This window comes from Thermobia domestica, chromosome 13 (genome assembly GCF_964235325.1).
Source record: "Thermobia domestica chromosome 13, izTheDome1.hap1.1, whole genome shotgun sequence".
In the NCBI taxonomy this organism is placed as follows: domain Eukaryota; kingdom Metazoa; phylum Arthropoda; class Insecta; order Zygentoma; family Lepismatidae; genus Thermobia; species Thermobia domestica.
In genome coordinates this window covers 160834908-160851266 of record NC_137466.1, presented here as the reverse complement: position 1 = coordinate 160851266, position 16359 = coordinate 160834908, and the positions used below count along the sequence as shown (strand labels likewise).

The window sequence follows — 16359 nt, the reverse complement described above, 5'->3', positions numbered from 1 at the left end:
GCAAAACATGATTAGTCTTAGGCTAAAAACTGGCCTTTACGAGAGATATTGAGCCAATATAATTTCATAATGTTCTAATGTAATTTTCAACAAAATATTTATGTGGTTAGCAAATTTTAATTTTTGAATCAGAGCTAATTGACATTAATCCGAAAGTTCGTACAACAGAATTGAAGATTAAATTTGAGGTTTCTTTTAAAATAACTCGAATATAATTCTTAGAAAAAGTAATTACTTAGTTCATGTGTTGTTTAGACAAACTACTGATAATTTGTTATTTTTTTCTTTATTTCAGGATTCTCCAGACCAAGGAAGCTAAGAACTTCATCTAAGTTCACTGAAACTTGGTTGGAGCAAACATGAGAGGAGATGATCTTGAGTTTGGGCCAACTGATGATCAGAAACTCTTCGTTGTTCTTGCAGTAGCCACAGCAACCATCTGCTTCCTTACCAACGCTATTTTAGGACTCATCTTCATCTGTCACCACCATTTGTGTAATGTGAAAAATGTACTCTTTCTCAGTCAATCCGTTTCGGGGCTTTTCACCACATTTACAATAATTTACCCCATTAAGATCATATCGATCCGAGTTTTAGGAGATGACACTCCAACTGATGCTCTTCTTCCACCAACGGACCTCGAATTTTTTGCTAATTATTCATCGTGTTACCTGCTCAGTTCCGGACTCCTCCTCTTGTGTGTGTTTTCCACCCTTGCCAACAATGTTCTTCTCACATTCGAGCAACATCTGCTAATTGTGCAGCCAGCAAAATTTGCTGCAATGCAAGGCAATACGTGTTTGTGGTCCTGCCTGGTTGGTGGTGTGTGGGTGGAAGCTCTAGTGATTGCCCTCGTCCCGTGGATAGGATGGAATAACTGGAAAGAGTTTTGTTACATGCCAAATGTATGGACAAATACATTCACAGGAGTTATGGCGTTGATATTCTTCCTCCATATCATTGCTTTTATTTACATGTTTGTTGGAATATTCATCAGAAGCCGTGCAGGAGTTGAACCACTAACAGAAACGGAAGAACTACCCATTTGTGAAACACCAGGTTCAGCACCAATGGCTGGAACTTCGTATGAACCCACGTATCGTGTTGATACAAGTGAAGCTAAAGCTCGATTTGGCAATTTCCTGATTCTTCTTCTTTGTTATTTACCCATTACAATGCATCTGTTAGCAAGAGCTGGGCCCACGTTTACCACCCCAGAACTCACCTCTTGGGCAGAAAAAGACTTTGTTTTACCATGGGCTTCCTTACTTGTGGTTGTGTGTGGTGTTGTCTCCCCGCTTATTTATATTTTCACTGACGACGATCTTTCCAATGCTACGATAATTTTCCTGAAGACTCTCTGCTGTTGCCAGTGGATCCGTCGCAGCAACGTTGTCTCGCCAACAACAGCAGAGAACGAATGACTCGACATCCGCCGAAGATTTCGAAGAGGACACTATGAACTTGTCACAGAATGGCGTCTCCTTTACCACGATCGCCAGCCAACGCGTCGCCGCTATGTTTAAACAATTTTGGAATTGTGTGTTTGTGAGTGTGTGCAGAATGTGTTCTTTTTATTCTTAAGCATCAGTGTGCCAAGTTGTTTCACTATGTATTATAGATCTCTGAATATGATTTGAAAATAATACATTCCTCTTGTATTGATAACTAACAGGATTTTGGACAACTCGATATCCTGCTAACTATTTATTGGCACTAAAAAAGGCAAAAGTAGAAAGAAATAACTGATTTATCTATCGATTATTATTAGTAGCTGATACTCATCCCACGATTTTACAAATCTCACTTTAACGAATATAGGAAGCAACGAACAAAATTTGAAAAGGCTGATTCAGTTTGAAAGTCCTCACTTTAGACTAAAACTGTTGAAGTTATATACTAAATTTATTGTAAGCAGGCACTTTACTATCAGATTGGATATTGTATTTTATTTAAAGTACAGTACTGCATTATTATTATTTCTTTCGTAATGTAATTATGGATATCAACTACTTCAGACTAAGGGTTTCACTCCGTACCAGTCTTCACATTTTGTGGACCTCAACGCCAAAGCAGAAACAAGCAATTGTAAGTGCTATCCGATTTTCGCAAACTAAAACACACGTTTTGCGTTGGTTGACGAAAATCCGTACGGAATGAGACCCTTGGTGTCGGAATTTATGGACAATCGGCAACATTAGACCGCTATTATTCTCCTTTGTACCAGTTAATACGAAGGATATGTATAAAAATAGTAATATGGTCTTTACTCAATTGAATAACTTGCCATTTTACGGGAAAAGGGTTGTACGAAGAGAGCTCTTAGTAAAACTGCACACAGCAATGTCGGGTATTCCATCCAAGGTCGATAATAATGAGTAAAAGTATGTGTTTATATGTGCTGATGAGGTATTCTTTTTCACGTGTTACAAAGAATTTCAAAATTACCAATCAATTCCCTACTACAATCAAAATAATCAATTCCATACCACAGTGAGGTTTAATTATAATAGATTCATGTGAAACCATTCGAAACATACTTTCTATTGCGCTTCACTAATATTTTCAATGCAGTTTAGGGTCTGCTCTGCACTCAAAATAAGAAAACAAATCGAAGTTTAAGGTTTCTGTAATATTCCTACAACAGAAAAAAGTATACAATGTAATTTGAACAGCTAGCCACTACCTCCCAACACAGCAAAGTACATATTGTAACCTAATTAATAAAATGAATATATCTATCAAAATATTTCCCAGAAAGAAATAATTACTATTTATAGTAAGAATATAATTGCATACCGAAGGAGAAAATACGTCTTTATAGCACAAACATAACGGAAGTCATTTAAGCTTCACACGAAGTACGTAGGCCATGTCCACCTTCCGGCTATTATCTTACATCCTTAAACCGACCTGTAATTCCAAAGGCATGTAGTAATTTTAAGTTTAAGGGGTACATGTCATATCCTCTCACATAAAACCCTTACGAAGGAGTGTATACCATTTTGTAAAGGACGCATTGTCTCACCACTAATAATGGAATTTCCGTTGTAAGAGCGGAGACATAAGTGTCCATGGATGACCTTCCTCCTTTCTCAACTGTAAAATTATACAATTCAACAATAAATGTTTTGAAAGGACACCTAATGTTTTATGAACTCTTTGGTGACTATGTTGATAGCATACACGCCTTTGAAGTGGGAGATCCGAATTCGATTAAGTGTGGGAGCTCATGTAGTTCGGGACAATAATTTTTATTAAATTAGCATGTCTACCATGATCACTATTACACGATACATTCAGAATAATAAATCTGAAAAGTTGTGTTCATTTACATTACGATTCAAACTTTTGTTTAAATGTTAATAGTATTTATCATGCACAGTATATCAATTAGGGAAAGCAATAATATGCATGATATTAGATGATATTAGGAAAATCTGTTACTAGTTTAGAAAATACTTCCGGTTTTGTGTTATTATAAATAGTACTAGCTAAACCTACGCAGATACATCATTCTAATATCGGCATGGAGTTCCTTCCCACTTCCTTACTAAGTAAGTACAGGTTCCTTTACAGACATAAGTGACGTACAAAGGGAGTGAATCGATATAAACGAAAGTGACACTTAATATATAAATGTTGGAGTGAGTTTATAGCAAACTTGGATTAGAGATAAATGGCATCTCTCATAAATCCATATCCGAATACGCTTCATTACGGTTCTACAGGTCTTAAAGACAATGTTGATCTTATGGGCTCACGATAACTCCTAAAATGTCAAATACAAAAGTAACGACATACACTTTTGAAAATTTCAATGAAAACTGGCAGATCTTCACAAAATATGTAATCGACCAGCAAAACCGGCACGTTTCTACAACTTGCTGTTTCCGAGATCTCATCGACGAAAGGAATTTTTTACATGAACGTAACATTTTAATATATAGATGTAAAACAATAACTGAACAGATTTAATATATTTGAACGACTAAGTTCCGCACATTCCTTAAACAGTAAAGGAAAAAACTGCAACTGAACGAACTATTTTCAAATTATTTTACGTTGTTAAAGTTAGCAACATCGAATTGTCCAGTCCTGTGAAGAATTTCTTCCTATCACAAAACGAAATAACACGATTGTGTATTTAAGTATGAACCAGATTGTATACTATCCATGTAAAGGTTTGGAGTGAATTTCACGTCCTTAACTACCTGCTCAACATACTATATCATAATAATATGTTAATATAATAGTGAAACCTGCCCTAAGCTTCCATATTTTAACGTATTGTAAATAATATAACTATTTTAGATTTTTAGATAAAGAAAATATAATGTTTATCGTGAATTGTAATTATAAAATTGTTCCCTATTTTTAGCAGTTCCGATTAATTGTTAAAAAAAAAAGAAAAGAATGCTTTTGCAACAGATTTATGGAATTTTTGAGTTAACTACATTCCCGTTTGAAGTTTTGAAAATGGATGAACTTTGTCTTTGTCAACTAAATATCAACATCTGTAAGACAAATTCAATTTCTTGAAACTCAATAAAATGAATTATCTGTAAACGTTATAATTAACTTTAGTAAGTTGTTTTTTCATGATAATGTTCAAGTACCAGCAACTATTCCTTAAGTATTTAAAAAATACGATCTCGCTAGTCGTTTATTTTTGTATTTCAATTTAAATTGATTCGAAAACAAGAACAATTATACATTTTATGCATATGAATGGTAGTACGAACAACAGACGGCAACATTTACTAATTTCACCCATTAGTTTACACTTTGACGCTTGTTTTCGCAGCCAAAGACGACATGGGTTGTGGGTCAAGATTTGTGAATGGGTAAATAGGACGTGACCCACTGCGACCCACCACCCATCGTGACCCACTTTGAGTCTTTGACCCATCGACCCATTCTACTCAGTGAATTAGAGACAGCATCTTCTGAACACTGGTAAATTTGTCTATGTTTTACTTTCAAGGTCTATTTTTTTTTTCCTTTTTCATTGGTTACTAATTACTTACCCGAGATGAGTAGGTTATATATCTAACATGAGTGAAAAAAAAGGTAAGTGAAGTGAAAAAAAAGTTCGTAAGTGAAAAAAAAACTTCAGGTACTTTTGGATATTGATGTTTGTAGTTGTAATAATAACAATAAGACTTACTACTTGGCTTTCAGGACATAGTCAAATTTTACACTTTTTTCTTCACATTGGCCTATTTTACTCTGATTTGAGGCTTCCAAATTTCATCCTATTTTTCACTGAAAAGTGTCTCTAATTAAGCACGAAAATAAATATATATGACAATCAAATTGAAGTTCATCGTGATATGGCCCATGACAATCACTACCACTTTATATCATAAAAGCCAGATCCACCGGTATTGTAACAGGGCAGTACTTGAGTGATTGACTGTAGAAATTCAAACTTCGATTAATGATTATTTTACAGCCTTGTTTTATTATAAGTGTAAACTCTTCAGTCAGTGGAGAAGAGGCTGTGGATCATGGGTCAGAGTTCATGACAATCAGTATTGGTGGGTGGTGGTTCGTGGGTCATAGTGGGTCACGGTGAATCATGGATCAAGTTTTCATTGACCCACGCCATCTCTGGCCGACACCTCCCCACTCATCCCCAACACAGAAAAAACTCTGACTTTACTCAACTTTAACCTCCACATCTACGTAGTATAAAGTGAAAGATGTTCACAAAGTGACAGAAATACTTCACATTTAACGTAACTAATAAAATAGTATGTTCTAGATTCTTATATAATGAATTCTGAAGTATACAGGATTATATATAGTGTATTAGTGTGTTTCTTGGTACAGATTTCATTTCTTTGTTTGGAACCCAACGACCTTCTAGAAATACTTCTAATGGTTTCAGTAACTTAGACATAGGTATTTAAACAAGTTTTATTTCATAGTGTGAAACTACAATAGAACTCCTGACTATGTGAATTGAATACAGAAACTTGAAAAAGCACCTACTTATAACTTCTGGTTGTAATAAGGAAAAGGATCAAAGATAGAACCTGCATCCATATAAATGAAAACATTACTCACTATTTCTTACTATTTTCGCTCTACAGAGATTATTGAAATCGGAAGTAGCACTACACTTCTACCACTTCTAATTTTAGTAGACAGATACGGGTGGTAGTAGATAGATTCTGCTCCGAATACTCAACAGAAGGTTATATGAAAGAACAAATAAGGAAGTTGAGGAGGAGCAGTTCGGGTTCAGAAGAGGCAAAGGCACAAGAGATGCAATTGGATTATTAAGGGCGATCGGTGAAAGATTTATAGAAAAAGGGAAAGAGGTGTATGTTATATTTATTGATCTAGAAAAGGCTTTTAACCGCGTGAATTGGGAATTGTTGTTGAGAGTTCTAACGAAGATAGGGTTGGAATGGAAAGATAGAAGACTCATAAGAAACTTATACATGAACCAACAAGTAAGTGTTAGGATAGGGGAAGAACTGACGGAAGAGAGTGCAAATGGAAGGGGAGTTCGACAAGGATGCTGCCTCTCGCCAATACTATTTAATGTCTATCTAGAAGAGATAGTGAAAAAGAGCCTATATGATGATAATGGCATTTTGGTAGGAGGTAGAATGATTAGATGCATAAGATTTACAGACGATATGGCGCTTGTTGCAGAATCTGAAAAGAAAATCAATAAAATGTTAGAAAAAATGAGAAAGGACTTTGAAGAATATGGGATGAAAATAAATGTTAGAAAGACAAAAGCCATGGTGATTGGAACGAAGGGGTCTGTGTCAAATATAAAAGTGGGAGGGGAGCAAATAGAACAAGTGAATAGTTTTCGATATCTGGGTAGTATGCTTAGTAATGACATGAAGTGCGAACGTGAAATAAAAGCAAGGATAGGAATGGCGAAAGAAGCCTTTAGGAGGAAGAAAAGTCTGTTTTGTGGGACCTTGAATAGAGTTGAGAAAAAGACTCATAAAATGCTTCGTGTGGAGTGTTGTACTGTATGGGGCGGAAACGTGGACATTACGTAAAGGTGATGAAAATCGACTGGAAGCCTTCGAAATGTGGCTGTGGAGAAGGATGGAAAGAATTAGTTGGGTCGAGCGGAAAACGAATGAAAGAGTGTTAGAAATAATGGGTGAGAAAAGAACACTTTTAGATATTATTAGGAAGAGGAAGAGAAACTGGTTGAGACATTGCCTAAGAAGAGATTGTATCATGAGGGACGTCCTAGAGGGTACGGTGTCGTGAAAGAGAGGGAGGGGGCGAAGGAGACTACAATTAATGGATGATATAAAAACAGAAAGATCATACGCGAAGACAAAGAGGTTGGCGGAGGACCGTGGAGCATGGAAGCTTCTCAGCTGCGGCAAGTGACCTGCCAATAAAGGCAGAATACCTATGATGATGATACGGGTGAAGATACTATCTTTTCTTCAGATGCTGAATTGATCCAAACAGCTTGTCGCTATATATTACCGTATTTGTTCATGGCGATCAACGCATAAACCGTTATCCGCTTCTACTATGAAAAAAATTCTAGACATTCCAGTAAATGTATGCATTATATCTGTATCCCACAGTCGCCAAGAGAGCCATAAAACTTCTGCTCATTTTCAACGTCACACTTGTGTGAATCAGTATTTTCTTCAATGCAATTGAAATAATGAAATCTGAAAGAGGAACACATTAGTACATATCTTGAAAATTATCTGCGTGTTGGCCTCTCAAACATCGTAAAGGTCATGCGTTGGCAAACTCCGTGGAACACACAGTGTTGATTTCACTTTAATTTTACTCGCGAATATAAATAGGGTCTATATGTATTAAAATCGAACTTCTGATGTACATAGGTTGGCACTTATCGAACGCCCCTCGACATGTTTGTATTTAAAAGAACTCACTGTTTGCGTATAAATATCGGTCTTTGCACACTGGATAAGTGATACTAAGAATTAGATATTACATATTATTATTACCAATATCGTCACTTTTATTAATCAAAAACAAATGTGTCGCGTGTTCAGTATTGTGTGTCGTCGGTCAAAAAAGGTTCGGAATTACTGGGCTAATGGATGAGATGGAACCTATTATTGGGGTGCTGAATCAATTATTTCAAAAGACCGCCTCTCGATATGTATTATTGTTTTTGATCTGGTGTCTTTCGACAGATGGATGGGCATAACAGTCCTTTAAGACTTCCGATATTTATGCATAAAATAGATTGTAAGTCTATACAAATAGTCAATAGGTTCTGAAAAGTTATAGATAGAATTTATATATAGTACCCGAAAAAAGGTTGACCGTGATTGCACATACACACACATCTTTGTTAATACAAATACTTATAAAAATACGAAACTTTTCGATTTCCTATAATAAATCTGAATTCTTTGAATGAAAGCAGAGAAAGTATATTCTATATTCTTCTGTGCTCAGAAGGATGTCATCTGTGTTGTAAAGACAAGTAAGATCAGGGCTCCGACAATAGATTAGATTAACAACTTCCTACCCATAACCGCAATTGAGGAGTTTGATGTAATAAGGACGTAAGCGAGTTTACGCCCATTTTTTATACATCAGACACATTTGTGGCTTTTGCCATGCTTGTTTAGCCTCCTGGTAACATTTCAATTCAATATAGCAATAAAATGCTGCATATTACGTTGTTTTATGTAAGAAAAAAAAACTACTTAAATTTTCAACATAGTTCTTCTCCAACTGCATGTTTCAGACTTATGCCCTATTGCATCAAACTTCTCAATTGAGATAATAGTGTACTGCCATTTGGTTTTGAAATACATCTATAAAAATTTCATATCTGAAGTAAAAAAAAAGCGCCACCTGTATTCTTTATACGGTGACAAATTTTGATCTTCAATTGGTTGCTCGTTCACACAAAAACTTGAGATAATATATTTCGCTTTCAAACCTTCAAGTGATGGCGATAAGAATTTAAACACTGACCACACATCAACCAATTGAACATGTATCGTCTCGCCCGCCAGATTAAGCCTAGCCGCATATTCAGTACAAACAGGATATATCAGCCAAGCAAAGTCGCAGTCAAGCAAGAATCTGTATACAATCAAATCAACCACCGTGCCACACACTTACTGGATTGTGCATGCGCATTGTAGAACAGCCTACGAAAAGGCCTCCTCCAAGTTGTGACCGTGACAATTTCTCTTCCTTTATCAAAGCAAAAACGAGCGTGCAGGTGAATACACAAAGAAATTCGCCAAATACCTATTACAATTAAAACAATAGTTTTTCTAAGATTTAAAAGCCAGAAAGATAAACGCTGAGACAAGGGCGTCATTTAGGGGGACAGGGAGGGGCATTTGTCCTCCCTGAGTTTGAGATGTATATAGATTTTATCAATAGAATAGTAGTAAATCAGTTAGAAACGCGAAATTTTACTATTATTAAGTGGTCTTTCCCCCCCCCCCCCCAAAGCAAAATCTGAAATGACGCTCCTGCGATGAGAAAAAAAAAGAAGAGAGACTTAATTAAATTGCCTTCTCCCTCACGGAAACAGTACATCACCATATTTCATATAAACAAATCGCTACTGTTCCTACAGTCGAAACCTGGGGACAGGTAGGGGAGTTCCACACAAACAGTACATGTTTAAGAAAAAAATGTCCCGTTAACAACATGTACATCACAAATAATTTTTTTACTTTACATTATTTGACTGAATTTTTAGTCTTAATGCATAACACAAAGCAACAAAACTTCATATTATAATTAAAGATCACAAGATGAAATAAATTCACTTTTATAAAAGTCTAAAATTTTTAAGATGTGAAAACAGGAGAAATTATCAGTGCTGATTTAGGCTAATTCGATCAACTACCGACCACTATTTGCCATTCATCAAATACTTGAAGAGAAACTGGTATGTTGATTTCAGAGAAGCCTACGACTTGGTTATGATACAAAAACTATACAACGTTCTTACCGAATTTGGTATTGATGAATTAAAATGAGTTTTAATGTAACCCAAAGTAAAGACCAAGCAGGGAAGTGCGTGTCCATAAGCTTTCATGTCGAAAATGGCCTGAAATAAGGAGATGCGTTATCGTCATTATTATTCAATTTTGTTTTGGAATATTCTATGAGGAAAATTAAAGATAGCAACCAGACCCTAGTACTGAATGGCATTCACAAGGTTATGACTATGCTGATGACATCAATTTGATAGGAGATGATACGAGGACAACAGAAAGAAACGCAGAGGTTTTATTAAATGACTGCAGGGTTATGGGTTTAAAACTGGGAGAAAATTAAACAGTAAAACACGTTGAAAACGGAATCTCAAGCGACTGAACTATTTTTCCGAATTGGACAAGTTTCCGCATTATACACAACTGTACACACAGACTACTGAAAATCTGTGTAATTTTATCCTAATTTAAGTGTATACCAATATGTATATCTGCTGTTTAGGAGTGTAAATTATCGCTAACTTCACTTTTACACTGATACATGCAAAATCCCATAGTAGTATGCAATTACTACTTATATAATTATGTTACACTTGCGTACACTAGATTTCATATTGAATTTCACTGAACTACATTATCCTATACTAGATTAAACTCATTAAAGAACATTTTATGAGCATCATTTTAGGGCATTCGTACGCATATGTGTACATTCTTTGACCTTGCATTGGTGAGCAATTCCAAGATGATTTTGTTAACTTATTCGTTGTCGGTTGTCTTTGGTTTCCTTTTGATTTGACAATTTCCTTGCAGCAATTTATCCGTGATTTTAGCGCATCAGAAATTAACGTTTTCCCCTCATTTAAATGGTGTTATTATTTCCCGTACAGAGAGTTTGTCTTTCTCTTTATCTTCAGTTACTAACATCATCATTAAGAGGAAATGAGATGTGCGACTTAGCAATGATATTCACTGTTTAAAACTTAGCAACAAACTAGCTCGCTAATATATAACAATGTCAGTGGATTGTGTTGTGCGGTTAGTAGGCTTAATAGGAAAATAACGAGCTAAGACACTCAGCATTGACAAAGCGAAAAGTAATGATGTTTGATCGTTCTCGCCTCTTTTCAGTACCTATGAAGCACCGTTATTCGTACCCTGTCAAAAGATATGTACTAAATTACCCGTAAACAATGCAGAGTACGTGAACAAGATGAAAGCTGTGAAAGTATTGGAGTATACTGAAAATATTTTTTCTAGCGTGGATTATTCTGAGAATATTTCCGTAATATTTAAGCTTTTTTTTTTTATTCAATTATTCCTTTCCGTTTCCGAGTTGAATAGAAACCTAATATGAAAAAATTAACGTTGCATAACCTACATTACTGGCTAGGACAGAGTAATTTGTTCACAATAGGCAAGTTTCCTTTATATCCACATTCCGTTTTGAACAAGTTTCACTGTATATGTAAATTCGCCACGACAGTAATACTGCAAATTATGGGTATGTTAAAATATCAAGTAATACTTTTGACAAAGTCAACACTTCTAAGTATCGACTAGCTGAACCTGCGCTTTCTACACATAGCGCACCATTCACATATGAGCATGAATCGCCTTGTCATTCCTCACATCATCTGTACAGTGTACATGTCCCTTTACAGACACAAGTGAAGGACGTCTTGATAAAAATCGGCAAAAGGTATCATAAAGCGAGCTTTTTCGATTATTTTTTCAATACTCGCACCGTTTGCAAGATTTGAGCCTATTTCCGGTTGGAGTTTCAAATTCATGATCAGTGTTTTCTTTCTTGCACGCAGTATGTAATAAGCTAATACATTATATACACAATTTATTATACTGCCAGTGATATATGGTGTTCATTGGGCAAAACATTCCAAACAATAATAATTCATCTTAGGCTAGAGAAATGGCTATTCTTCGTTTTTCATTATCATTTGGCCATGAAACAAACACCTGAGATATACTATCCCCATATACAACTGTGTGGCGTTGGAATGTATAACTCGTACGATATGTTGCTTTACTTTTTAAAAATTTCAACACTTCCAATGTACTCCTAAAAATGTAATAAACAAATAAGGGCCACGTTTTTTAAATATTCAATTAGAACTGGACAATCTACACAAAATTTGAAATCCATTAGCGAAAACGGCACGTTTCTAGCACTTGTGGTTTTTGAGATCTCATTGTCGAAAAGATTGGAGAAAAACATATAAACCTAGCATATTAATATATAGACTAGCTGAACATGCGCTTTCTACACAGCGCATCATTCACATATGAGCATGAATCTCCTTGTCATTCCTCACAAGATCTGTACATATCCTTTTACAGACCCAAGTGAAGGACGTCTTGATAAATTAAAAAAAAAAAAAAAATCGGCAAGGGGTGTCATAAAGGGGAGACTTTTTCGATTACTTTTTCAATATCTTGCACGGTGTGCAAGATTTCAGCCTACTTTCGATTGGAGATTCTAATTTATGTACGACCAGTGTTTACTTTCTTCTTGCATGCAGTATGTAATATGCAAATGCATTATAATTATAATGTCAGTCATATACGGTGTTTATTGAGTAAAACACTCCAAACAATAAAGATTCATCCTAGACTGGAGAAATGGTTATCCTTCGTTTTTAATTATCATTTGGCTATGAAACAAACGCCTCAGATATATATACAACTGTGTACTGTTGGAATGTGTAACTCGTAGGTTATGATGCTTTAGTTAGTTTTATTTCTTTTTTTAATTTTAACACTTTCAGTGTACCCATAAAAATGTAATAAAGAAATAACGACCATGCTTTTTAAATATTCAATTAGAGCTGGACAATCTACGCAAAATTTCCAATCGACCAGTGAAAACGTCATCTCCTATAGCCTGTAGTTTCCGAGATCTCATTGTCGAAAGAATTGGCCACAAACATATAAACGTCCACAAACGTATAGTTTAAAAGAACTCAAAAGATGGCAGCACAATTCATTTGCAATGATTTTGGAAAAAAACTTTAATAAAATACAAAGGCTTTGAACAATAATTTAAAAAGGATAAACTTTATGGAAAACGAATCTAATTAAATAATTTATTTAAAGTACACATACTTTAAAATATTTGTTTTTATTAAACGTGAAATAACAAATAACCGTAAATCAAAGTTTGAAATCCAAACTTATAGGTTGGAGCTCAGGCGCCTTTGTTGCTATTGTAGCATTTTAATAGATAGATAGGTGATCAACTTAATAGATCAAAATCATATCCAAGAAGAAATTAAATGTCAACTGAAAGCAGGGGTTTCGTGTTATTATTTTTGTTTTGTCTTTGCGAATTCTATTGGAGAATTTAAAGCTTAATATATATAAAACGATAATTATGGCTGTTATGCTCTACAGTTGAGAAACATGGTTGCTTACTTCCAGGGAAGGACGCAAAATCTTTGAAAATAAAATACTAAGGCGAATATTAGGAGCCAAGAGGAAAGAGATTTGAAAATGGCGGAACCTTTATGACGACGAACTGCATAATTTATACCGTTTAAGAAATATTGTTAAGATTATTAGGTCTTGGAGTTTCAAATGGGAATGTCATGGTGCCAGAATATTAAAACAGGGACGCTTGGAAAATTTAAACTGGAATCGCAATCGGAAGACAGCCGAGGAAGGGAGGATAATGTTAACATGAACATCGTAGAAATAAAAATATAAAACAGAAACTGGATCAAATTAGATGACAGGATTCAATGATGAGACAGAAGCAAAGCTGAATCCGAACATGAGTATTGTCAAAATTTCCCCCTTCCCTTTTGTATCTTTTTTTAAGACGGCGGTCAATATGGCTCCTTCTATAAATCCCTTCTATCTATCAAGGGTTCCTACTATCTGCCCTTTAGTAAAAATCTTCCAAAGCTAGATTTTTGTGCCAAGTTTTATTTTTGGCTGGTTTCCCACCATTTGAAGTGATGAATCTGAAAATGAATGTCGCCAGATTTTCCTCTAAACTGGACTTTGTAAATATGGTCAGTTGTTCCCTAAGAGCTGATAGTGTGATAACAATGAATATCATGATTGAAGATTATATCCAGCTACTCGAGGAGAACAGTGGCACCAGTTCTCTGAAAGACTACAACAAACATTTAAAGGAGATCAACACAGATTTTTCCGATGCGGAATTTGTAAAATCGCCTCGAATGAAAGAGAGTGAACAAATGCTGTCCAAAAGTATGCTTGGAGAAACTGTTTCAGAATTGCGAAAAACACTGAACGATGAGAAATACATTAGTTGTCTATCAAAAGCAGGCAGCATTCTTCAGTGGGAGATAAAAGCAAGCGCCAAGTGGAAATTTAAAGGTAACTTCATCGATTTGAGTCGCCCGATGAAGATCTATAACTATATTGGAGGAATGGCAAGTAGACAGTTAAGTGAGGGCAATGCAGTGAGTTGGAGAAATTAGTTAGTCTAATCCAGTGATGACCAAACGTTTTGACGAGGGAGGCAAAGAAAAAAGGAAAACATTTAGGCGGCCCAATGTAATTTATTAAAACAACATAATGCATTTTACAAAATTCTTGTTCAAAATAGTAAGCCTAATTATTGAAGATTCTTATATTCTGATTCAAACTGGGATGTATTGATTCTAAGAAATGAAATTAAATGCTCAGTTATCAGTCTGTTTCTAAGACTGATAGCTATTTCAAAGACAACTCTTTCGAAGCAATCCTATCCTTTTCATTCGCCAAATTAGGAATCAAGTCACGGGCCGGACAGAATCTTTTAGGGGCCATGTCTGGCCCATGGGCCGTAGTTTCTCCATCATTGGCCTAGTCTATCAATTTTATTTTTCCGAGTCGTATAAAGTGATAGGCAAATGTCGAATCAGTGTACAACAGGTAGTGGGTGGAGAGAGACTGTTTTCTGTTGGCTTGTTCTTAGGTATTTACAAAAGACAAGCAAGATTCTGATTGACTTGGTACATTACTTGAGTCTAGGAATTCCGTAGAGTGAAACAATGAAGTTGGAAAAAGAAATAACTGTTTTACACGGAGCAGGAGAGACTGGTAGTGCATGTATGCCTGCAATTTCTTAAGTACGATAAACCCATTTCTTTCCCAATAGACAATATTGATTTTCAGGAGTGCATACCAGATGGACAAAGAATACTGCATAGGACACTTTCAATTCCGAATCAGAAGCACAAAGTAGGTGGGATTAGGATTTAGATTTCTAGGCTTTCGGCAACTACGGCCATGTTAGCCCGTCAAGCATGAGGGACTACGTCCCTTGACGATCACACTGACCGGGGAAAGGGAAGGAAGAAAAGAAGCGGCCTGGGATCTATGTTAGGTACCACCCCGCCATTTGCTGGTGTGAATGAGGAAAACCCAGGAAAATATCATTCAGGATAGCTGGTCTGAAGCTTTTAACACTTTTTCGACCGAGTGCCCCCATCGGGAATCGAGCCCGGGACCGCTCGCAGAGACAAACTAGATGGATGTGCATTTACCTCGTCCGCTGGTGATTCCAGGTGTCACTCGATTTACTTTGATGTAAGTTCGTTCTCGATCCCTGCCAAAGCTCGAGAATTACCCGATTCAATTCAACACTTAAATAACAGAAGCATTACAAGATGTCATAGTACTTATCGATAGATGCCATAGCTCTGGTCTTGCATGGTATTATGCATCTTTCTTAAAAGTTTTACGTCCCATGGTTATGTCGGGTAGGCTAAAGGAGATATGCATCTTTCTGTCACAATGAATATGGAAGAACTGATGCTGATAGTTTTGATAAATCAGTTAATGATGATAGGGAGATAAAGAAATCTGCTATTATGCCAACATGGGCTTCTACAAATTCAGTATTGCTGCAGAGCATACCCATGCATTTTTCCACAACCATTATCAGAAGTGATCTAGCAGCTCCAGCTACTGAATATGACTCTCTCTATAGTGCTTTGTCCATGGTAGAAGACATGAATCAGTTAGTGCAAAAAAGCAATGCCACAACAGTGTTAATTAAGGGTACGGACATCTACGAACGTGCGCTTAAAATACAGCAGTTTGTGTGATTGTTACATGTGAGACAGCTCAAGTTTAAACTTCTTTTGCATCGCTGCATGCATTTTGTACATACATGTGCGTGGCTTAGACTTAGTATTACAAAAATGGGATTAGATTTTTCAGTCATCTATTCGACATATATTTGCTGGGAACAAGCGAAGTGTTGAGTTCCATATGACAGTAACTTTGGCGTTATCAGTTTGAGGCATTATCAGACATTGAAGATGGAAGAATTTTAAGACAGATGTGCTTCAAACTGCGTGAGCTTTTGTATTCTCCAGAAGATAATGTGATATTGCCATTATATGAAGAAATATATTCTCGG

At 35.9% G+C, this 16359-nt stretch overlaps 2 protein-coding genes across 3 annotated transcripts in view; one reads left to right on the top strand and one right to left on the bottom strand.

Moving 5' to 3' along the window:
• The window catches only part of LOC145668686 (uncharacterized), a 50394-nt gene extending 45813 nt beyond the window's left edge, over positions 1-4581 (top strand). Inside the window, exon 2 of the mRNA XM_081736756.1 lies at positions 296-4581. Coding sequence (XP_081592882.1) covers positions 360-1424 — 1065 coding nt within the window. The 5' untranslated portion in view covers positions 296-359 and the 3' untranslated portion in view covers positions 1425-4581. The remainder of the gene's footprint in view (positions 1-295) is intronic.
• LOC145668685 (uncharacterized) overlaps positions 1-16359 on the bottom strand; it is a 742633-nt gene that overhangs the window by 370545 nt on the left and 355729 nt on the right. The gene's annotated exons all lie outside the window — the stretch shown is intronic.